This window comes from Culex pipiens, chromosome 3 (assembly GCF_016801865.2).
Source record: "Culex pipiens pallens isolate TS chromosome 3, TS_CPP_V2, whole genome shotgun sequence".
Classification (NCBI taxonomy): Eukaryota; Metazoa; Arthropoda; class Insecta; order Diptera; family Culicidae; genus Culex; species Culex pipiens.
This window is the reverse complement of record NC_068939.1, coordinates 62,475,685-62,500,071: the sequence shown is the minus strand read 5'-3', so window position 1 is coordinate 62,500,071 and position 24,387 is coordinate 62,475,685. Positions and strand designations below refer to the sequence as shown.

The window sequence follows — 24,387 nt, the reverse complement described above, 5'->3', positions numbered from 1 at the left end:
TGTCACCGAGCAAATCATCGATCCTCAAAACTTCTCTCGCTGGACGGTGATGGTAAGATCCGTGGCGTGCCTGGCTCGATTTCGCTCCAATTGTCGCAGAAAAGCAAAGGGTTTGCCTATCGAAGCACTTCCCCTTTCGAAGGCGATGAAGGGGCTCGTGAAAAGGACCGTGCCAGTAGTTCCAGTCCCGCTGAAGCGGGAAGAATACCAGATGGCGGAAACATACTTGTGGAGATGGGCGCAAGCGGGCTACTTTCCGGACGACCCTCCTTAAAAACCTCGAACTCCCCGCGGACAAGAAGCTATCCCTGGAGAAGAGCAGCGTGCTGTACAAGCTGACCCCGTTCCTGGATGAGCAGAAAGTGATGCGAGTTGACGGTCGACTTGAGCGAGCTACCATGGTTCCGTTTGAAGTTCGCTTTCCCGTCATCCTGCCCAAAGGTCATCCCGTGACAACGAAGCTGCTGGAGCACTATCACCAGAAGATGGGCCACGCGTACTTCGAGACGGCAATCAACGAGCTTCGACAGCGTTTCTTCATCCCGAACCTACGAGCCGAGCTGAAGCGGGTGATGACGGCGTGCGTGAAGTGCAAGGTGGAGAAAAGCGTACCGGCGATCCCGAGAATGGCACCACTTCCAGTCCAGCGTGTGACTCCATATCAGCGGGCGTTCAGCTACACCGGGGTCGACTACTTCGGCCCAGTAGCAGTGACGGTCGGGCGGCGTTCCGAAAAGCGTTGGGTCAGCCTCTTCACGTGTTTGACCACGCGTGCCATCCATCTAGAAGTCGTGCATAGCTTGACCACACAGTCGTGCGTCATGGCTATCAGACGATTCGCTTGCCGGAGGGGAATGCCCATCGAGTTCTTCAGCGACAACGGCACGAACTTCCAGGGCGCGAGTAAGGAGATCGTACGCGTGGACGCGGAATGCAGAGAAGAGTTCACCGACGCCAGAACGAGCTGGAACTTCAACCCACCATCAGCGCCGCACATGGGCGGGGCCTGGGAGAGGCTTGTGAGGTCGGTCAAGGAAGCACTGAAGGCGTTCGACGACGGGAGGAAGCTGACGGACGAAGTGTTGCTGACCAGTTTGGCGGAAGCGGAGGATCTCATCAACACACGTCCGCTGACGTACCTGTCAACCGAAGCAGGATCAACCGAAGCTCTCACGCCCAACCATTTCTTGCGAGGAGTGACGACTAACGACCGCGGAGCTCAACGCGCTGAATCGACCAGTCCAGCCGAAGCTCTCCGAGACTACTACAAGCGGTCGCAACTCCTTGCTGACTGTTTTTGGAAACGCTGGATTGCGGAGTACCTTCCGACCCTGAACCAACGGACGAAGTGGCACGCGGAGGCGGAGCCTATCGCGTGTGGAGATGTCGTCTACGTCGTGGAAGGCGCTAATCGCGGTAACTGGGTCCGGGGTATCGTGACGGAGGTCTTCAAGGGTGCCGATGGACGCATTCGGCAGGCGATGGTGAGGACAAGCAGAGGTGAGCTGAAGCGGCCGGTGAGCAAACTGGCGGTGCTTGAGATTCAGGAGCGTAAAACTGGTGCGAAGGAGGCTCCACCCACCAGAGTTACGGGGCGGGGCGATGTTGGCACCGCGATGAACCGTCCTAGTGCAGCACGCGAAACACGCCAGCCGAAATGCTAGTTGAAAGAAGAACGCAGAAAAGGGACGGAGCATCCGGAAAGCCGGCTCGTCCAGATCAAAAACAAAATCAATTGTATTATCACCTAACCAACAGCAGAAATTCGTGCAGGAGATAATTTGCTTTATTTGCGTCGATAATTAACTTTTTTGAACAGTGACCAGTTTGTAAACTGTTCATCTCGTTGTAAGTGATCATTTGATACAAATTTGTGCGCACAGTTGTATAATTAATCTTTTTATTAGCGATATTACTTACACCGCGTGGCTCGAGGCCGCAAGGGGCGAAGAGTAGAGATAATTAGCCAGAATTAAGGCTGCAAAGCCGTTTTCGGATATGTAAGTTAAAGAATAATTCGTTTTCGCACAAAGTTCCTTATATTTGATTATTTCGATTAGCGCGCAGAAGTTCCGCTAGCAAAGCTAGCCTGTGAGAAGAGGTTAACGAAGTTACAAGGAAACTATTCATGTGAGTTTGTTTACTACACTTGAACCCACACAATGCTAAATAAATATTACTTTTTAGTTTTAAGCTGTTACAACAAAGAACTGCTTTAAAAATCTAGTTGTCCGAACTACGGTCCGAACAGAGACCTTGTTTGAAAACTGCTTGAAATGTCAGACAAATGTTTCAACATAAACACAACAGTGTTTTCCAAGATTGCCCAAGTGAGTTTTCATTTGTTGTCTTTTCCTATAATTTTATGTATTCCACTCTTAAATCATCGCTATCAGGCATTCTCCCCTTCTGCTCGTATGTGCTTTTAAAGCTTTCCTTCAAGATGTGCCGGTGTGCCCGACACAAAAACAAACACACACACACACTGCACAGCTTCTCAAAAAGCTCTCCTCTCTCCAAGCTCTTCCCTCAAGTGCGGCACACATAAACACTCGGACCATTGTCGATTTCCACCGCACTTGTGGCTAAATGTATGCATTACCTTTACCTGGAAAACAATTATTCAGGGCTTTTAGCTTTCGCCGTGGGTCTCGTGGCGCAGGGGTAGCGGCTTCGGCTGCCGATCCCGATGATGCTATGAGACGCGGGTTCGATTCCCGCCTTATCCACTGAGCTTCTATCGGATGGTGAAGTAAAACGTCGGTCCCGGTTTCTCCTGTCTCGTCAGAGGCGCTGGAGCAGAAATCCCACGTTAGAGGAAGGCCATGCCCCGGGGGGCGTAGTGCCAATAGTTTCGTTTCGTAAACCTTGAAGCTTTTGGTGTGTGTCAGTTGGACTGACCGTGAGCAAGATGAAATTGCTCAGAAACAAACACACTCATATTATCATAACTATCATCATGTGCTCCATTCTGGGGAAAGTGCTTCAAAGCAAATGCAAAGATATCACTTTCGGGGTGCATTTGCTGCAACGTTGCTTGAGAGAAGTGCATAATGAGTATATCATTTCAGAATGGAAAGTGGAATAAAAAAACACATACCGAGAAATCACTGCAAGAATTTTTGTTTTTCGATGGAAAAGCAGCAAACATTCCTTTCTTCCGTAGGATGTTGTTTTGCCATTTCTCGTTTGTTTGGGCTTTAAAGGAAAATTCCCGGAATGTTTCATCCCAAAGCACTCGTAAACAAATTATATCATGTTTGTGTTTGTATCCGTTTTAATCCAGTGCAATCAATCGAATACATTTGATTGGAGTTTATTGAATCAGTGTTCTCGAGCTGGAAATAGACAAACGTCGAACTAATTTCTTCAGCAAACATGTTCAATCTACGGCAAATTTAAATGTTTTGACCATAATCAAGCTTTGATATATTATGCGCAATTGAAAACATTACATGCAACCAGTTAAAATTATTTTTTTCGTTTTGTTTACACATCTACAAAAAGTGACAGGTCATTTTTCGACTTGTGACGATACACCTGCAAGTGCAGTAGTGAAAAAGATGTTCCGCCGAATAATCAAGATGATATTTTGTTTTGCGCGCGAGAGAGGAGAGCCATGCTCTTTTCGGATTTCTCTTGATGAACGTCCAAAGATTTTCTTTTAATGATGATTATTCCATCGCTACCTGACACCATGCGTCAGGTACGTTTTACTCATATTTTCGCTCAAATTGCATCGCGTGGAAGCTAAATTCTGCAACTGCAAGCATAAAAAATACAAATAAAAAGTAAATTGAAGCTTATTTGTGGAAAACGCCAAACTCGGCAGATTGGACAAATAAAAAAAATACAAAAAAACATGAGATAAATACTCATTCCATAAACTCTTTGGCTTAATCACTCAATATGTAAGGCTGTGATCATTCAAAAGCTCAGCAAATGCTCAGACTGTGCGTTTAATGGAAATATAAATCGCAGCACGCTTTCAGTATTGACTCATTTTCCCGCAAAGTGTGATGCTTGCTCTTAAAACCTATAAAAAGGCCCATCACTATTCACGAGCTGCATTCATCGGCGTTGTCATCACAGCTTCTGCTTCTACCGCCTTCTAGCCAGACTCAGCAGACTTATGATGCAACTGAATGAATTATTCCGCCATAATATTTTGTGTCACACACTCACCTACAGCCAGCTTTCGAAGTGCTTTTTTGGGATGTTTGAATTCGCCAATTCGAAGGCTGACTGTTTAGTGTTCACCCATTATGGAATGCCGCATTTTCGTTGTATACTTCTTATATTTATGTCTCTCACACTCAAACACACACCCTTACACCATCTTCGCCATTTACTACAATTTTACGTTAATGGATTACGACACGGCCTGAATGGAATCCTTTCAACGAGATTATCGTTTTTCTTCTTCTTTCTTTTTTTTCTTCTTTCTTCTTCCGACGTTTCTTCCTTCTCCATCCCCACCCACCCCAGGTTCCCGAAGACCAAGTTTAGCTTCGGTGCACAGCACAACGTCGTCGGTTCGGAGTTACAGCATGCGGCGGTTCGAGCAGGAAATCCACCAAAAGGAGCTGCGGCAGGAGATGAAGAAGCACCTGAGCCGGCTCCAGGAGCAGCAGCAGCTGCAGAAGATCAAGCCGAACATCATCATCGGCGACGTGATATCCTGCCCGATGAACAAACCGATCCTGACCACGCCCAGCCCGATGACGCCGAACTCGATCGACGACCTGCTGCCGTCGGTGGACGAAACGCAGGAGGTAATTACAAAAAACAGGTTTCTAAAACCCCCAATTTTTTTCTATAAAATAAGTCATGAAGAGATAAAAGTTTGTTATAAAATTTTATTATAATTAAATTCAAATTTAACTTAATTCAGCCGTAGGTTCTTACGCCTTTCCTTACATTTTGATGATAATTTTCAAAGTGATTTGATACGTCATTTTTCAGCAAATTTACGCCAGTGCTCCTAGATTTTGACGATTTTGCCAAGGCTTCAGTATCTATCTTAAACAAAATCCGGGGTTTCTCTTTTCTTTTCCCGGGATTTGCCGAAACATAAAAACAAGTATATTTTGACAAAGAACTTTGTCCTAAGGGCGCTGTCTACGGGTGTCAATCCAAAATTTCGCGAAGCGAAAGTGTAACGATTTGTGTAATTGTTTGAACGCTTATATCTTCCACCCAATTCAAGAAATCTGCATGCTTTATCCACCAAACGAAAGGGGAAGTCTTAAATTGCAAGTAGACTACCTCACAAAGTTGATAAAACTTTGTTAAAGTATTCAAAAGTTAAGATGAAAATAAAAAATGAATGCAGGAAAAATCCCGGCTGCTGATTGGCTGAGAGCACTTTACAAATTTTGCCTTGCCTTCTGCTTTCGTGGAACTGTCACGCGAGAATGTTGCACCACCGTTGCCACATTTCATGCGAACTATTTAAGCTAGCATGTAGCCTCAGAAAATTTCAGTGCCTTCCGTGGTTTCATCAAAGACGGATCCACGGTGGTAATTTAATTGCTCACACACACACACACACACGTACACATTGAAAGACACGGTTTGTGCACTACATTGGGAAGAATTCTGTTCTAATGAAGATTGTTAGGATGGTCACCGGACAACCAGAATGATTTGGGGCAATGGGGTTAGGTCCAATCTGGTAGGATATTGGCCACACCCGGAGTGGCCAGTGCCCTGGGGAAGGTTCTACGGGGGGGACGTTAATCGAACCATACGACTTGGGGCAATATGAGTATCAAAAATCATGGTTTTTGAAACTTGTAATGAAAATGACCATTTTGACCGGATTGGCCTCAACCGGAGTGGCCATTGCCTTGGAGGAAGGTCCTACCGGGGGAACATTTACCGAACTATACGACTAAGGGTAATGCTGATTGATACCCATATTACCCCAAGTCGTATGGTTCGATTAATGCCCCCCCGGTAGAACCTTCCCCAAGGCACTGGCCACTCCGGGTGTGGCCAATCCTGGCAAAATGGCCATTTTCATTACCAGTATCAAAAACCATGAATTTTGATACCCATATTGCTCCAAGTCGTATGGTTCGATTAATGTCCTCCCGGTAGAACCTTCCCCAGGGCACTGGCCACTCCGGGTGTGGCCAATATCCTACCAGATTGGACCCAACCCCATTGCCCCAAATCATTCTGGTTGTCCGGTGACCATCCTAACAATCTTCATTAGAATAGAATTCTTCCCAATGTAGTGCACAAACCGTGTCTTTCAATGTGTGCATGTGTGTGTCTGAGCAATAAAATTACCACCGTGGATCCGTCTTTGACGAAACCTCGTAAGGTACTGAAATTTTCTTAAATAGTTCGCATGAAATGTGGCAACAGTGGTGCAACATTCTCGCGTGACAGTTCCACGAAAGCAAGAGACAAGACAAAATTTGCACCACTGTTGCCACATTTCATGCGAACTATTTAAGCTAACAGATAGCCTCAGAAAATTTCAGTACCTTACGAGGTTTCGTCAAAGACGGATCCACGGTGGTAATTTTATTGCTCAGACACACACATCCACACATTGATAGACACAGGTTGTGCACCAACTTGGGAGGAATTCTGTTCTTATAAAGATTGTTGGACGGTCACCCGAGAACCAGAATGATTTAGGGCAATGGGGTTGGGACCAATCTGGTAGGATATTGGCCACACCCGGAGTGGCCAGTGCTCTGGGGAAGGTTCTACCGGGGACTTTTATCGAACCATGCGACTTGGGGCAATATGGGTATCAAAATTCATGGTTTTTGATACTGGTAATGAAAATGGCCATTTTGGCAGGATTGGCCCGGAGTGGCCAATGCCCTGAGGGAAGGTTCGACCGGGGACTTTTATCGAACCATGCGACTTGGGGCAATATGGGTATCAAAATTCATGGTTTTGATACTGGTAATGAAAATGGCCATTTTGACAGGATTGGCCACACCCGGAGTGGCCAGTGCTCTGGGGAAGGTTCTACCGGGGGGACATTTATCGAACCATGCGACTTGGGGCAATATGGGTATCAAAATTCATGGTTTTTGATACTGGTAATGAAAATGGCCATTTTGACAGGATTGGCCACAACCTGGAGTGGCCGGTGCCCTCAGGGAGGTTCTCCCGGGAGGACATTTATCGAACCATGCGACTTGGGGCAATGTCGTTTTTGAGAGTGGACATGAAATTTGCCATTTCGATAATAATAGTGATTTCCGGATGCCGTTTTTTCTGGGGGATAGACATTTTCCGAACCATACTTGTTTTGGCAATAGTTTCGTTTTCTGGCAATTTATTTTCACAGAGATGTCAATGATTGAAGACATTAAATTAGTATTAATTATTAAGGATTAAATAAATTGGCAAAGAATTAAAAAATATAAATAACAATAGAATGATTTTTTAGAGTTTTGAACAAAGTTCTTTGTCTTATTGGTCATGTAGAACATAACCACCTGCACCTTTTTTTTCAACTGTTTTCACACAATGTTTTTAAAATGCATTGGAAAAAAATATAAATATCAAATATTTAAACAGCAAATTCTGCTGTTCGTTTTCAGTTAATATTTACTAAAAACTGCACTACTGAAATTTTCAGTTAGTTTTTCGCTGAACTTCAGTTAAAATTTGTATGGAGCTGTCAAAGTTTGCCGAAATTTCAGCAATTTTTCATTTACTGAAAATTTTAGTAGTGCAGATTTCAGTAAAAATAACTGAATTTAGTAATGAGGGATTGGCGTGTAGTTTGGTTTAATTCAATTCACTGTTTACTGTACTTCTCAGCTCATCTGAAAAATTCATCTCAAGCTTTGCTTTGAATAATTTTTAGCATAAAAAAATGCTTCAAAATATATTAAAGGTACTCGAATAATCCAACCAATTTTAGAAGAAAAAAACCTCACCTTAAATGTGTGCGTAGTGATTTGATAATAAAGTAAAAGTAAAAAAGAAAACAAAAAGTAGATTTTAAAAGAAATAGTTTACAAGAGTTCTTGAAAAGTTATAAGTCATGGAAAACATAATTTCTGTAAGATTTTTGTTATTTTTTTCAGTTCAACTTTCTGTGTCAATGTTCATCTTAAAGCAATTCACTCAAACTGATCCCAAAGGCATTTTTTAAACAGTATTGTGGTTGGTGAGCATGGAGTCATTTTACTTACTGTCCAACCATTTTGAATCGAAAAAAGTATTTCAAAACAAAAACAAATCTCGACTCAGCCGTCGAACAAGCAATCTGATCTTTGCCTAAGCCAAAAGAAGGATTGATCATTTTCTAAATTATGTGCGACTCAGAGTAATGCTCAAAGAACATAAAAAATTTACATATTTTTTACAAGTTGTAAGATTTTGTACAAGCAAAGCAATTCTTGAGACTTCGGTCAGCGATAATTAATTTTATTTTTTTGTGTTTTGCCTTCCTCACCTCAATGAGGAAATGCTATAAAATCACTCGAAAAAAGAATTCTCAATTTGAATACTTTAACCCACCTTCACGTATACAATCAAATTCTAAGCAAATGTCTGTGTGTGTGGTGGGATGTTGATCAAAACAATTTGCACTGGATTATCTCGGCACTGGCTCAACCGATTTTGTCTGTGTTGGTCTGTTTGAAGTACTTCAAAAGTTATGCTAAAAAAACGATTTTAACAAAAGTCCGTAAGATTTTTAAAAGTATAATTTTTTACAAAAATATCACCATGTTATACTATTTTTGAAAGGTTTCCAAAAGACTAGCTCAAAAGATCAAAGATCTGACAACCCTATCAAAAGTTATGAGCACTTAAGTGTTATATATGCACCTTTTGTAGGCCGGATGTCAGATATTTTGATGAAAACGTTGTCCGGATCTATCGTGCGACCTACCATTTGATAGGTAATCAAAAGATCTTTCAAACGAGTTCAAAACATTGATGATCTGACAACCCTATCAAAAGTTATAAGTACTTAAGTGTTATTTATGCACCTTTTGGAGGCTGGATCTCAGATATTTTGATGAAAACGTTGTCGGGATCTATCATGCGACCTGCCGTTGGATAGGTAATCAAAATACCTTTCCAACGAGCTCAAAAGATTGGAGATCTGACAACCCTATCATAAGTTGTCAACGCATAAGTGCTCTGGATTATGAAAATCTGACTACCAAATCTGATGGCATGAATAATGAGTCAAATTGATAGAACACTGCAAAATCCGCCCTTTTGTGTCTATTTTGGATAGCATTAACCTGCTATCTGTACGAAATCTATACCCGGATCCATCATCCGACCTATCGTTGGATATGTAATCTAAAACCTTTGAAACGAGTCTAAAAGATGGATTATCTGGCAACCTGTCTAAAGTTATGACTACTTAAGTGTATTTATAAAGTTGATTTTCAGACGAACTGATCGATTAGGAGCCTTCACAAAGTTGCAGGTATTGCTTAAGACTTCTAAAAAAATGGTAAAACTCTAAAAAAGTACTCATTTCTCAATTTGACATTTTGATTTGATTTGATGTGATAACCAACAGGGCCACAAGGATGTCCTATGTAGTGGTTGCCTAGAAATACAGTGGCTCAGACTTGAACCATTTTTCTATTTGACATTTTGCCCTAAAACTAGATTTTTCTTTTTGAACAAATTTAGATAACAAAAACTGACAACATTGAGCTATGGCACAAGTTGGTCAAAATTCATATGACAGTGTTGCCAATTAAAAAAACACGTTTCTAAAAATATTGACATTATTTTTAATTGAAAAATAAATTTGCAATCGAACAGTAGCTTACATAAATTTCGATATCGTGAACCGTTTCGAGTTAAGTCCACTAAAAATTGATTTTAGACAAAATTTGGCCATCTCTGAAGAAAAAATTTTTTTTAGGCACGAGTTGAACATTTATCCATCGAGGTTTACCAAGTTGGAAAAAGACGACGAGTTAGATTATGCGGAAATCTTTCATTTATAGATCTAATTTTTAAAATTCCTCAAAACTATCGCAAGTGCATTACAATCCAATCTTTTTTCATTCCATTCCAGTTTTCTCCTATCCTTAGCCAGAGATCTGTTAGTGAAAGTACGTGCGGCGGCTTTGACGGCCCTTGTAGCTCCACGGAACTGTTAAAATAGTAGAAGCTGTTGTAATGCAAAGCAAACAAACAAACAAAACTCATACCCAAGTGCAGCCCAATGTGAATCCACACACATACACACAAACACGAAAACACACACACGTTTATACATCAAACAGAAAGTTAAGCAACTTGAGACATAAACAATATAAAACAAAAACATTAAACCATCAAAACACTGGCGAAGGACACAACCTAGTGGCTATCATCATTGTTGAATAGACATTTTATGGAATTTTTAGATAAGTTACTATCACTTAAGTACGACATTTATATAGTGTAATTACAAAAAAAAAAGAAATAAAACTAGTCGCGATAAAAAAACAAACAGGACAAAATACGAGGAGAAAATGCTACTGTGGCAGAGAGGTGGTAAACCAATCGAAAGACCAAAATAATCAAAAAAGGAGAAAACAAACAAGCATGGAAATCCGAAAGTGAATCGAATCGATTTAGATCTCGTTCCGAAAAATATTAAAACAAACTTAAATAGTATCAGTTGACTGATAGGAGAAAATAAACCCCAGTTCCCGGTTCCAACGAACATTTGAACAAAATTTGCAGATCCTACTAATCTCACAAACACACACTCACACTCAAAGCAAAACAGAAAATAAACAAAAGTTATATCAGAAAATTTGCAGTATTCTATCAAACCACTACATAAGCAATAACGTTCAGCATATGCGGAAAAGAGTAAACTCAACAAAACAAAAAACGCTCAACCCAGTTCTAATTGCAGTCGTTCTACTTTGTTTAGGTTTCGTGTAGCTAAGACAGAGTTGAAAATTAGAGTCAGAACTAAACGATATTCTTATGACAGAATTTGAGAGAAAAGTACAACGCATTCTTCACAAATTGAGAGATCACAACGCAAAACTTGACAGCCCTAAATTTGAAGTTCATCGACGGTGTTTGCCTTGGAGTTTATGTTTAGTACAAAATGCGGCATTGGATAAAACAGTTTGTTTTACTGAATTTTTAAATCTCTGTATTCAAATTCTTTTTCAAATATTTGCGTTATTGCCAAAACGGATTTCTCTGCGTGTAACAAAAAGCTCCAAGGACAAACGGCAAGTTCTATATTCTCTAGCAAATGAAGTAAATTGAAAACACACATTACAATGAAATAGATAGACTTTTGTGAGTTACGTAACAGTTGACACGAATTTCTAAAACAGAAAAATAGTAATTTCTTACAGGCCGTCAACTAAAAACTACAAAGTTTAGTAAAAAACACAAACTAATTCGATTTAACTCTTACCTACAGGAATCCAAACGTATTCAAGTGTAGGCCTTAAGACACACATACTGACACAAACACAACACACACACATGTAGCATTTTCTAATCCTTAGGCAGTCTCCGAGAGACACTTCTAAAAAACGCAAATGCTAACGCTACACACCAATAAATTTGTGTTACATTCAGCCAGATGGAACATTTCAGTTGGAAAAGAATAAACTAAATGGCTGACATCGATGGAGTGTGAGTAACTGGAAAGAGCTTTCCGTTTGCCCAATCGTGATGCTGCTTGTGTGCACTGGTAAACTGGTACAATTATTATAATCATGGTGACAATATAGTTATGGTAAAAACACTACACTGGGGAGCAGCGATGTTTTTTTTTGCAGTTATGCTGGTGATTGTTACTTGAATTGTTGTGGTTTTTTTTTCATACCCAAAAAAACATGTAGTTAATCTATAACGGTTCATTTAAAGAATTTAAATTACTAGTTTTTAATTCTAGGAAGTCATAAATTAAATAAAAATCAAATTGCAACTAATTTACCATTAAATTTATCCATTTTCAATGTTCGAAAACCCGTATCTCGAGAGAGGATTTTCTGATCGATTGGATATCTTCGGTAAAGTTGCAGATCATAACTGGAACGAATCAGAAAAAATGCGTAAATGCGTTTATTTCCTATTTTTAGCCAGGACCCATGGCGTAGGGGTAAACGTGGTTGCCTCTCACCCAGCCGGCCTGGGTTCGATCCCAGACGGTCCCGGTGGCATTTTTCGAGACGAAATTTGTATGATCACGCCTTCCAGTTCGAATCCAGGGGTGGATGGAAGCTTAGGTGTAAAAAGAGCATTCGGACACCTTATTTCGAATAGGAAGTTCGCAAACGGGAACCCTAAAGCATTGCTCTAGAGCGAATAATTTGATTTTAATTTTGCTTAATTTTTGTCACAAAACTCAATTTTTGTATCATGATAACAATGTTTCTGATTGATGGCAAAATTGTACTAGGATAAAAATATTTACACACTTAAAACACTTTACTTTTTTTAATTCGAATTTTTTGAGCAAATAACCATTTATCAAAATTCTTGTTTTTGAATGAAGTATAATTTAAAAAAAAACTAAAAGTTTGTTTTATTTTTAGTTTTTTTTTTTAGTTTACAGATTTTCTCTTCCATTTTTTTTTTTTTTTTTTTTTGAGCAAATAACCATTTATCAAAATTCTTGTTTTTGAATGAAGTATAATTTAAAAAAAAAACTAAAAGTTTGTTTTTTTTTTTTTTTATTTTCATTCATTCAGTTAAAATATTATTGAGTGTCCAATCACAATCGATGACTTTTCACCTCAATTTTAAATACTAGCAACTTTCATTTATTCATGAAATATTATAGCTTTCGCTATTCAGTGATTTCAAATGTAGGAGGTCCTACATGTACAAAAGGGAAAAGGGATACCTTAAAACTAACTTATAAATTTTATTTTAAGATGTAAAATCATATTTTATCATCATACCCAAGAGAATATAAAAAAAAAATAATTGAATTTATCTTTAAAATTGTGAATTGATTTTTCAAATGCAAATTTGATTAAAAATTTGAAATCAAGTAAAAAAATGCTTCTACAATTGTTTTTCTTACATTGTCGATCCACTTTTTGTGAATGAGAAACAGACTTTTAAAGAATGAAAATTAAGAAAAAAAATCTAGTTCTACCCATTTAGGCTCATTATTCAATCGAAGATATCTCGAAAATTATTAATCCTTTTTATGTTGTTTTATTGTTATATATCATATTTCATGTAATTTAATTTAAAAAAATGCAAAAAAAAACTTTGAACCATGACTTTTACAAACAGCTAAATTCTCTACTTTTGAAATATTTGGTTTGTTTGTACAAGAAAAAAATTTTAGGATTTTTTTTCCAAATTATAAAATCCCTTGGATAAATAAACGCGCTTTCAAAAACAGCACGTAGAAAACAATATTTGATTAATGCATTCCATTCTAAATCGAGATTTTGTTGTTTTTCTAGAACAACAATGGCCAAATCATTGCCATTTCTGTAGGAAAGACCTGGACACACTATGGACGGTTTCCATACAAGTAGGTGGGCAAAAATCAAACTGCAGATTAATGCATAATTTCAACATCTTGATGGATCAGGAGCAGCTTTTTGTACTAGATGTTTTAGACTCCGTATTTTTTTGACAAATAACTTTAGCTTTCTTTAAAAAAATAAAAAAAATCAAAAAAAAATAATCAAAAATGTACCATTTTCTATTTATGACTGCCTGCTAGCCCATAGTGGAACAGGTTGCTGGGTCTGGCCATTTCTCAATTTAAATCGGAATTCGTCTAACGGTATTCGGTATGTCCACGCATCCTTCCTCCCCTGTTGATTCTGTGGAATGTGGTCCGTTTACAGAATCTGTCTCTGCGGTTAATGCAATAAAGTAGGCCTGGCCGCTTTATTTTTTGCTATACATTTTCGGGGTAGCTCGGATGTACTGCAATTATTAATATATATTGACAAGAAAAAACTTGGGGCGTAATCTAACCACAAGTTCTTCCAGGATGCTTTCTTCGGACTGGCTGCGCTTGTGTTCGATTAGATTAGATTAGATTAAATCGGAATTCGTCTAGCGGTGGCTCCAACTCCTTGAATCTTCTTGAAGATGCTTTTTTGATACATTATTTGTAGAATTTTCAATTCTGGCCGCTTTTGAAACCCAGGGAACCTGTAATATTGGCCATTTGCCTGTTTTGTCCATATCTCGTCATAGACTACTTAATCTTGGTATTTTTCAATGAGCAAGCTATTTGAGTATATGAAATTACTTTCAAACTGTGAAGACCACAAGGTAGCCACGGTTTCATAAGTCTTGAGCGCTTTGATATTTTTTAATATGATATATGGAGAAAAATCAGTTCCTGAAATCGAAAACATTCGTTCATCAAACTCGAAACCAGGAACAAATGTATTACGCCGTTTGGTAACCTTCTTAATTTTTTTCTTTAAAGATAAATTGTCTATTGACTGTTTTTTTTATTTTTTTCAATGATTCAAGTAACAACAGTACCAACAGCTAAACCGTTAATTTCACGCGTTTCCACCAAAACAAACAGATTCTTTTATATATCGATCAAAGACATACTTGTTAAAGATAGACTGATATATTTAACGCATTAAACGGTGTGTGATTAAGTGTAGCAACCAGAAAAAATCGAAAGCAAATAAAAATGGAAACACAAGCTCACAAAAAACCACACACGTCGAGGAAGGAAACCCCTAGAAAGGAACGATCTCACACAGCAAATCACAGGCGAAAAGGACATTGACTTATGATTACAACACAACAATAGAAAAATAAAATCTGTAAATACAGGTGTGTTGATACACACAGACACGTGCGTTGAGTCAACTAAGCTTAGCTGATGAATATTTGTAATAAAATTAAAGAAAAAGGACATTATTTCGTTAATTTCGTCTTCAAAGTCTAGACCAAATCAAAAGAGAAAATAAAATCGTTAAATTGCTTCCCAATGTGTTTAAAATTAACAAAATGAAGAAAAAATCCTAGAATAAAATTGGCTGGTATGTAGAGTTTAAGGATAACAAACAATATGGCTGTCGAACATAATAAGGGAAAAACATGTTGCAAACTTGTAGCGATTGTTCGTTGCATGAGCTAATTTAGGCAAACTTAAATATACAAACAAACAGAGGAAGAGAGCAAAATGTGTTAAATCACCAAAAGACAAAAAGAAATCTGTTCAAAGCGCGGAAATTACTCGAAAAAAAAACTGTGGAAACATCGGATGAAATCAGCTGTGTTACTCGATATGTGAAGAAAATACTCTTATTTGTTGCTATATTATTACTTTTGTACGAAAGAAGAAGAGAGTCAGTCGGTCAGTTATTCAGGTGTTGTGGCCCAAAAGCATCCAACAACAGAAGCAACTCTGAAGCTGTGTATTCATGGTGAACCAGGAGATGTCGTTTCAGAAATAAAGAGAACAAAAACAACGGATTAATTAAATTGAGTGTGTGTTTTGTTTATGTTTTTTTATTGAGAAAGAAAGAGTCCGCCCTTAATCGACCTCCTCGATGGTCGGACCGGCACCGCCGGATGGTGGCGGGGGAGCTCCGGCACCTGGCATACCTCCGGGCATTCCACCGGGAGCTCCGCCAGTGCTGGCGTACAGCTTCTGAATGATCGGATTGCAGACGGCTTCCAGCTCCTTCTGCTTGTGCTCAAACTCTTCCTTCTCGGCGGTCTGGTTTCCGTCCAGCCAGGCGATCGTGGCGTTGCACTTGTCCATGATCAGCGTCTTGTCCGCGTCCGGGATCTTGTCCTTGAGGTTGGCATCCTCCATGGTGGACTTCATGTTGAAGCAGTACGACTCGAGCGAGTTCTTGGCGGTGATCTTCTCCCGCTGATGCTCGTCTTCGTTGCGGAACTTTTCCGCTTCGTTGACCATCCGATCGATGTCCTCCTTGCTAAGACGACCCTTGTCGTTGGTGATGGTGATGCGGTTCTCCTTGTTGGTGGACTTTTCAATGGCCGACACGTTCATGATACCGTTGGCATCCAGATCGAACGTGACCTCAATCTGAGGAACTCCACGTGGCGCCGGAGGGATTCCGCTGAGTTCGAACTTGCCCAGCAGGTTGTTGTCCTTGGTCATGGCACGTTCACCCTCGTACACCTGGATCAGCACTCCGGGCTGGTTGTCCGAGTACGTCGTGAAGGTTTGCGTCTGCTTGGTTGGAATGGTGGTGTTGCGCTTGATCAGCACGGTCATGACACCTCCGGCGGTTTCAATGCCCAGCGACAGTGGAGTCACATCCAACAGTAGCAGATCCTGAACGGCCTCCGAAGTATCACCCTGAAGGATGGCAGCCTGGACAGCAGCTCCATAAGCGACAGCCTCATCCGGATTGATCGACTTGTTCAGCTCCTTACCGTTGAAGAAGTCCTGCAGCAGCTTCTGCACCTTCGGAATACGGGTTGATCCTCCAACCAGCACAATATCATGGATCGCTCCCTTGTCCATCTTGGCATCGCGCAGTGCCTTCGAAACCGGTTCCATCGTATCGCGGAACAGGTCCGAGTTGAGCTCCTCGAAGCGAGCCCGAGTAATGGAGGTGTAAAAGTCAATACCCTCAAACAGCGAATCAATCTCAATGCTGGCCTGGGTCGAAGCCGACAACGTGCGCTTTGCCCGCTCGCAAGCCGTCCTCAACCGTCTTAAAGCGCGCTTGTTGCTCGCCAAGTCCTTCTTGTGCTTGCGCTTGAACTCCTCCACAAAGTGGCTTACCATGCGGTTGTCAAAGTCCTCCCCACCCAAGTGAGTATCACCGGCCGTAGACTTGACCTCGAAGATACCATCCTCAATGGTCAGCACCGACACATCAAAGGTTCCACCGCCCAAATCAAAAATAAGCACGTTCCTCTCGCCATGACCCTGCTTGTCCAGCCCGTAGGCGATAGCCGCAGCCGTTGGCTCGTTGATGATACGCAGCACGTTCAGCCCGGCAATCGCTCCAGCATCCTTCGTGGCCTGACGCTGCGAGTCGTTGAAGTAAGCCGGAACCGTAACAACGGCATTCGCGATCTTGATGCCCAGGTAAGCCTCGGCCGTTTCCTTCATCTTGGTCAGCACCATCGAAGAGACCTCCTCCGGGAAGAACGACTTGTGCTCGCCCTTGTACTCGACCTTCAGCTTGGGCTTTCCACCGTCGCTGACCACCTCGAACGGCCAGTGCTTCATGTCCGACTGGACGGTCGCGTCGTCGAACTTGCGACCGATCAGGCGCTTGGCGTCTGTAATTAAAAAAAATAAAGAAGAATATTAAATTATTATTTACAAATTAAATTAAAACAAATTGTCTTTCCCAAAAATTATAAATGGGAAGGCAGTTTCCTTAAATATTGAAAACTGGACCAATAATTACCGAGATCACTTGAATCGCTTCGCTAGGAGACGGTGATTTAAGCGGATTGCAGACTGGAAGTGTTGATGCTTCACTTTTTTAAGGGGACAAGGGAAAATCTCCACGATGTAGTTTCGCTTGGAGTTGGACGGTTTTTGGGAAGGTAAAAGAACTAGGATACGCTCTAAGCAAGCGTTGCGACTAATGGCATAATGTTTTATTTTTATTTTTTAGTTTTATTCTCAAGGCAAGCAATCGGAACCTGCTGTCGAGACAGTTTCCGTTTGAGTATTGTGGATTTCATTTTTTTAAGCGGTGAAGTTCTATTCCTAAGGCAAGCATCTGATGCTGCTGTCGAGCCAATCCTGTTTTTTTTTATGTTTTAATTTTAAAGTAGTTATTTTAAGTCAAACATGAAAAGCTATTGTAGAGAAAACTTTTATTTAATTTTTATTGAGTTGAACACGATTCATTCTTAGACAGCCGGCTGTGGAATGATTGAATAGCAGATTAAATATACCGTATATAATGATAAATTTAAAGTGAACTGCCAAAGAGCAATTGTTTAGGATTTCTCAAATCGCCTTTACGTTGCTGTATTTTTTAATTTTGTATTTTTGTTTCATTGGCTGATGTTGGGCTGATGCACAAAGTGATTTGTTTACCTTTTTTTGGTACCCTCCGCAAACGTCAAACCATACGAAATTGCTGCCGAATCTTTTCCGGGAGAGATCCGGAAAAAGATCCGGCAGCAATTAGTATTGATTTGACGTTTGCTGAGGGTGACGAAAAGTTTGGTTATGTTGCTTGCAAAAGATAAGTCTCCATACAAATTTGGGGGCTGTCCATAGAAAAGTGCTATGAAAACATTCGAAAATCTGTACCACACGACAACGTTGTAGGTTATTATTAGGACAACTCTAGAAATAAAAGTTACACTCTGACAAAAAATGGTGACTTTGATTTTGTCAAACTTTACTCCATTAGATTTTTTCCTATTTGTTGATATTTATGTCCTAGTAGACAAAAAGTGCAACTTTTGATTTTTGAAAGGCGCTCAAAAAAAATTAATGTAAAATCGAATTCTAAATCGAAAAGAATCTTTGCAAAAAAAATATGAAGGGCACCGTCTTTTTAGTGGCAGTGCGTGGCCGAATGGTTACGCTGTCCGCTTTGTAAGCGGATGATTCTGGGTTCGGTTCCCATCTGCTGCAACCTTCCATCGGATAAGGAAGTAAAATGTCGGTCCCGGCCTTGGTTGTTAGGCCGTTAAGTCATTCCAGATGTAGGAGTTGTCTCCATGCCATAAGTACAAACAACACACCAAACCAAGCCTACTCCGGTGGAATCGCTGGCGGCGGTTGGACTCGCAATCCAAAAGTCGTCAGTTCAAACACTGGGGTGGAAGGTTCCTTGGAGTAAAAAGAGTTTTGGGTGCTCTCCCCATTCAAGCCTTCGGACTCTTAGGTTCGAGCAGAAACTTGCAATAGAGACCACAAAAGACCTGGGGGTCGTCAATGTGGATGGTTTGTTTGTTGTTGTCTTTTTAGTTATTTTATTTTATTTTTTGTTTTATTATTATAATTTTTTTTTCTTAAATTTTAAAATAATTTTCATCCCTATCTCAACAACTAAAACTCGGATCAAAGATTTCCGAAGAAGAGAATTATAGTGAAATTTCTCAGCTTTTCTAATTTATAATTTTAAAAAAAGAGCAATATTTGAAAAAAATTAAAGACAAATTTGTTAAATAATTTATGCAAAGAATGGCTATAATTAAAAAACGGTTCACATTATCAAAATTTTACAAAGATAGTTTTCCATTCAGAATTCAATATTCACAGAAATCACAGAATTCTTTCTTTCTCTCTGTCTACTAAAACATATCAGAAAATGAAGAAAAAAAATAATAGAATCTAGCAAAGATTGTGCAAATAGAGTTTTTGTAACAAAAAGTGGACCACGTGAACACTTTTTCGAAATCTGAAAATAAATTTAGAAAATCTTATGAAAACCTTTGCTTAGATGAAGCAGTCCAGCATTCCACAAAATGATCATCAATCTAAAATTGACTGTTTTAAATACACATGTCTGCACCAATGTGAATGCACAATCATTGATTAATGATGATTTCTATATCTTTACTGGGAAGGGACCATCCATAAACCACGTGGACATTTTAGGGGGGGGGGCGGTATGGTGATTGTCCACGATCCATACAAAAAAGATTTTTTTTTGTATGGACAATTGTCCACGAAGAGGGGGGGGGGGGTAACAGATTGAGCATGAGCATGAGCATGAGCATGGTTGACTGCCAATGAGCTGCTACTCCGTTATTGACAGATCAGCTGAAGTTAAACAATGAATCAAAAATCTAGATTAAATTTTCAAAACAACCTATCCCTCATGGGTTTCCTATGCAGATAGGACCTTTTGAAAATTTAATCGAGAAATGATCAGTGGGAGCCAACCATCCGTTCACTGTTTAACCCCTGAAGACCCCGACTTTATTAGTCAATACCGGCGCCCTCCCAAGAAGCCTGCAGTTCAACAAAAGGGAGGAATGTTAGTCCGATAGTTGAAGTTGCAGACTCATCAAGCACATAGTTTTTCGCTATATACTTGTTGATACCGCTTGAGACCGTTGAATCCACAGCATCTCCTTCAAGCATCACGTGATTATTTTTTTTGGGTTAGTAGGATAAGGTATTGGCTTTTCGATGCCTCCCGAGCTACGATGCTATGGGGAGGACTTTAATAACAAACCCGTCGGCGAGCCTTCCGAGCAACGATGCTATGGGAAGGTCTTTCTAATTAGCACACCAAAACACTCGCGCACAGGTATTTAAATACTGAATAAATGTAATTTTTCATCACGATTACCCAGACGACATTGATGATATAGGAAGGACTTTTTTACAGTCATTTACAGTAATACTTAAACTTATTTTAATGCAACAATTCACACGACGTCGTGCCTCCCGATCAACGATGATGTAGGAAGGACTTGAGCAAGCCAATCAGGATGAAACACGAAATAAAACTCTTTTCCTTTCACACACAATGCCACACAATTGACCGCGCGTCACCACCCAACTAATTGAACTAATTTTCTTCTGCTTGTGGGCAAGCCAACCAGGATGAAACACGAAATAAAATTCTTTTCTTTTCACACACAATGCCACATAATTGACCGCGCGTCACCACCCAACAAATTGAACTGATTTTCTTCTGCTTGTGGGCAAGCCAACCAGGATGAAACACGAAATAAAATTCTTTTCTTTTCACACACAATGCCACATAATTGACCACGCGTCACCACCCAACTAATTGAACTAATTTTCTTCTGCTTGTGGGCAAGCCAACCAGGATGAAACACGAAATAAAATTCTTTTCTTTTCACACACAATGCCACATAATTGACCGCGCGTCACCACCCAACTAATTGAACTAATTTTCTTCTGCTTGTGGGCAAGCCAACCAGGATGAAACACGAAATAAAATTCTTTTCTTTTCACACACAATGCCACATAATTGACCGCGCGTCATCACCCAACTAATTGAACTGATTTTCTTCTGCTTGTGGGCAAGCCAACCAGGATGAAACACGAAATAAAATTCATTTCTTCTCACACACAATGCCACATAATTGACCGCGCGTCATCACCCAACTAATTGAACTGATTTTCTCCTTCTTGTGGGCAAGCCAACCAGGATGAAACACGAAATAAAATTCATTTCTTTTCACACACAATGCCACATAATTGACCGCGCGTCACCACCCAACTAATTGAACTAATTTTCTTCTGCTTGTGGGCAAGCCAACCAGGATGAAACACGAAATAAAATTCTTTTCTTTTCACACACAATGCCACATAATTGACCGCGCGTCACCACCCAACTAATTGAACTAATTTTCTTCTGCTTGTGGGCAAGCCAATCAGGATGAAACACGAAATAAAATTCTTTTCTTTTCACACACAATGCCACATAATTGACCGCGCGTCATCACCCAACTAATTGAACTGATTTTCTTCTGCTTGTGGGCAAGCCAACCAGGATGAAACACGAAATAAAATTCATTTCTTTTCACACACAATGCCACATAATTGACCGCGCGTCACCACCCAACTAATTGAACTAATTTTCTTCTGCTTGTGGGCAAGCCAACCAGGATGAAACACGAAATAAAATTCTTTTCTTTTCACACACAATGCCACATAATTGACCGCGCGTCACCACCCAACTAATTGAACTAATTTTCTTCTGCTTGTGGGCAAGCCAACCAGGATGAAACACGAAATAAAATTCTTTTCTTTTCACACACAATGCCACATAATTGACCGCGCGTCACCACCCAACTAATTGAACTAATTTTCTTCTGCTTGTGGGCAAGCCAACCAGGATGAAACACGAAATAAAATTCTTTTCTTTTCACACACAATGCCACATAATTGACCGCGCGTCACCACCCAACTAATTGAACTAATTTTCTTCTGCTTGTGGGCAAGCCAACCAGGATGAAACACGAAATAAAATTCTTTTCTTTTCACACACAATGCCACATAATTGACCGCGCGTCACCACCCAACTAATTGAACTAATTTTCTTCTGCTTGTGGGCAAGCCAACCAGGATGAAACACGAAATAAAATTCTTTTCTTTTCACACACAATGCCACATAATTGACCGCGCGTCACCACCCAACTAATTGAACTAATTTTCTTCTGCTTGTGGGCAAGCCAACCAGGATGAAACACGAAATAAAATTCTTTTCTTTTCACACACAATGCCACATAATTGACCGCGCGTCACCACCCAACTAATTGAACTAATTTTCTTCTGCTTGTGGGCAAGCCAACCAGGATGAAACACGAAATAAAATTCTTTTCTTTTCACACACAATGCCACATAATTGACCGCGCGTCACCACCCAACTAATTGAACTAATTTTCTTCTGCTTGTGGGCAAGCCAACCAGGATGAAACACGAAATAAAATTCTTTTCTTTTCACACACAATGCCACATAATTGACCGCGCGTCACCACCCAACTAATTGAACTCACAATTGTCCACGAAGAGGGGGGGGGGGGTAACAGATTCCCAAAAAAGTGTCCACGTGGTTTATGGATGGTCCCGAATAGGAATTGTCGAAAAAATATTAACAACTTGTAACAATGTGGAAGCACAAATTGAAAAACCTTCTTGAACATCTCCAATAAACGGAATTTGAGCTTATAAAATTTGGTGGAGACGCATTAAATGAAATTTTAGCTTGTTAAATTTAGTGGACACGCATGGTAGTTTAAAATATGGTTTTAAATCCCAGTCCAAAAAAAACATCGTTCAAATTCAATTTACCCTCACTTGTCTATCATAGCATCAAACAATTCCGAGTGCACTAAATTTGATCGATAATGTCAATGTCGCTGCACTTACCGAAAATAGTGTTGTTCGGGTTCATGGCCACCTGGTTCTTGGCGGCGTCCCCGATCAACCGTTCCGTGTCCGTGAACGCCACGTAGGACGGCGTGGTGCGGTTGCCCTGGTCGTTGGCAATAATGTCCACCTTGCCATGCTGGAAAACGCCCACGCAGCTGTAGGTCGTGCCCAGATCGATACCGATCGCCGGAGACTTGGACATGGTTCTGGTTTTTTACCTGTTTGAAAATTTTAGTGAAAGTTAAATTTACTGCTCGCACTTTTGGTTTATTTTTAAAACACACAAAATTTGACTTTTTCACTCGTTGTTGGCAACTGCTGAAATTTGATATTTTTAGATCACGTGATGGACAACGAATGAGCTAGATTTTTTTCCGAAATATCATCAAGTCAACTCTCTTCGCTGCACAATTTTAATTGAAAATGGCGCCACCCTAATTAACACCGATCTAAAACCGTCAAAAATTCCCCAGCAAATGCCAAATTTCGCACGTGTTCCCACAAATCACTCCACTCACCTAAATGATAATTACGCACAGTTACGTAACACTTGTGGCTTAAATTAAAGGAATGCACACTTGAATATCTTTTCAACGAACTGATCCGTTCGATGTCTTTCTGAAGAATAATTCGCCAACGCGGTGGCGGTTGAGCTTAAAATACCCGAAGTCCGGAACAGATAGAAAGAGCAGAGGAAAAACTCGCATCGCGCAAACTCGTGATCCGCGATCTTCTTCTCTAGAATGTTCATTCACTTTCGGGACGGGATTGGTTGCATCGGTGTCGGATACGGAGATTACTGATTTCAAATTTAAATTTGAATTCCTACATTGTAGATACTGAGTTATTTACATAAAAAATGTTTTTTTTAAACGGTTTGGTTTTAAGACAATAAAGAAAACAATACTGAGCTTTAGGCAAGACAGTTAGAAACAAATCGAATATAAAAGTTTGAATAGAAACGGTAGTTTATAGAACAATTCAAAGTTTCAAATTTGGAATTATGCCTATGCTTGATAAGGTGTCCAGAAAAACTACAATTGGCACCACAAAAGGAAACTAGCTTTTAGGCTATTTTAGGCCAATTTTGAACGGAATACTGACTAGCGTTGATGATCTTTTGACTTGTCTTTTGATGTTCACCAAGAGAAAAAATAATCTTAAGGGAAATTGGCTCATCTCTCTCGCGCACGAAATATCGGTCAAATGAAACCCAAAAATCATCATCCTGGATTATTTGGATTTTTGCACTTGCAACGTCACACGTCGAAAAATGACCTGTCAGGTTTCGTAGATAACCATTTTATGTAAACAAAGCGAAATCAATTACCATCATCAGGGGCATGACTTTGGGTCTGGAGGTGAGATTGGGTCATAGAAAAATGCTTAAATTTGAATGACCCAATCGAAAAAAAAAAATTTCAGACCTAATAAAATAAACGGTTGAATAAAATCAAATAAAAAAATATTGAATAATCCAAACTGATTTTATTTTCACTAAAACTTGCAAGTGCACGTAAGACGCTCATGCGACTATTCAAGGATAATTTTTCGAAATAATGAGCAGCATATAAAGTGACGATATCTTTGTTTACGTTAGAAACAAGCTGGGAAGTAGCGTAAAA

At 40.0% G+C, this 24,387-nt stretch overlaps 2 protein-coding genes across 9 annotated transcripts in view; one reads left to right on the top strand and one right to left on the bottom strand.

Moving 5' to 3' along the window:
* Window positions 1–10,606, top strand: part of LOC120425234 (uncharacterized) — a 91,106-nt gene extending 80,500 nt beyond the window's left edge. For 6 of the 8 annotated variants that reach the window (XM_039589664.2, XM_039589668.2, XM_052709570.1 and 3 more), the window contains exon 7: window positions 4,489–4,642. In XM_039589664.2, coding sequence (XP_039445598.1) covers window positions 4,489–4,509 — 21 coding nt within the window. In that variant the 3' untranslated portion in view covers window positions 4,510–4,642. Of the gene's footprint in view, window positions 1–4,488; window positions 4,776–10,042 lie in introns of those variants that run through there. The other 2 variants (XM_039589671.2, XM_039589670.2) reach the window with 1 other exon arrangement.
* Window positions 10,607–15,413: 4,807 nt separating this feature from the next.
* Window positions 15,414–23,379, bottom strand: LOC120425238 (heat shock 70 kDa protein cognate 4-like). The gene is made up of 3 exons (XM_052709547.1): window positions 23,281–23,379; window positions 22,760–22,980; window positions 15,414–17,211 (listed from the first exon to the last, which is right to left on the bottom strand). The coding sequence occupies exons 2-3, from the start codon at window positions 22,962–22,964 to the stop codon at window positions 15,476–15,478; spliced, it is 1,941 nt and encodes a 646-aa protein (XP_052565507.1). The 5' UTR covers window positions 22,965–22,980; window positions 23,281–23,379; the 3' UTR covers window positions 15,414–15,475.
* Window positions 23,380–24,387: the final 1,008 nt, after the last annotated feature.

Coding starts and splice junctions, on each gene's coding strand:
- LOC120425238 (XM_052709547.1), bottom strand. CDS start 22,964: ATGTCCAAGTCTCCGGCGATCGGTATCGATCTGGGCACGACCTACAGC. Junction 17,212..22,759: donor CCCGAACAACACTATTTTCG/GTAAGTGCAGCG, acceptor TTTTAATTACAG/ACGCCAAGCGCCTGATCGGT.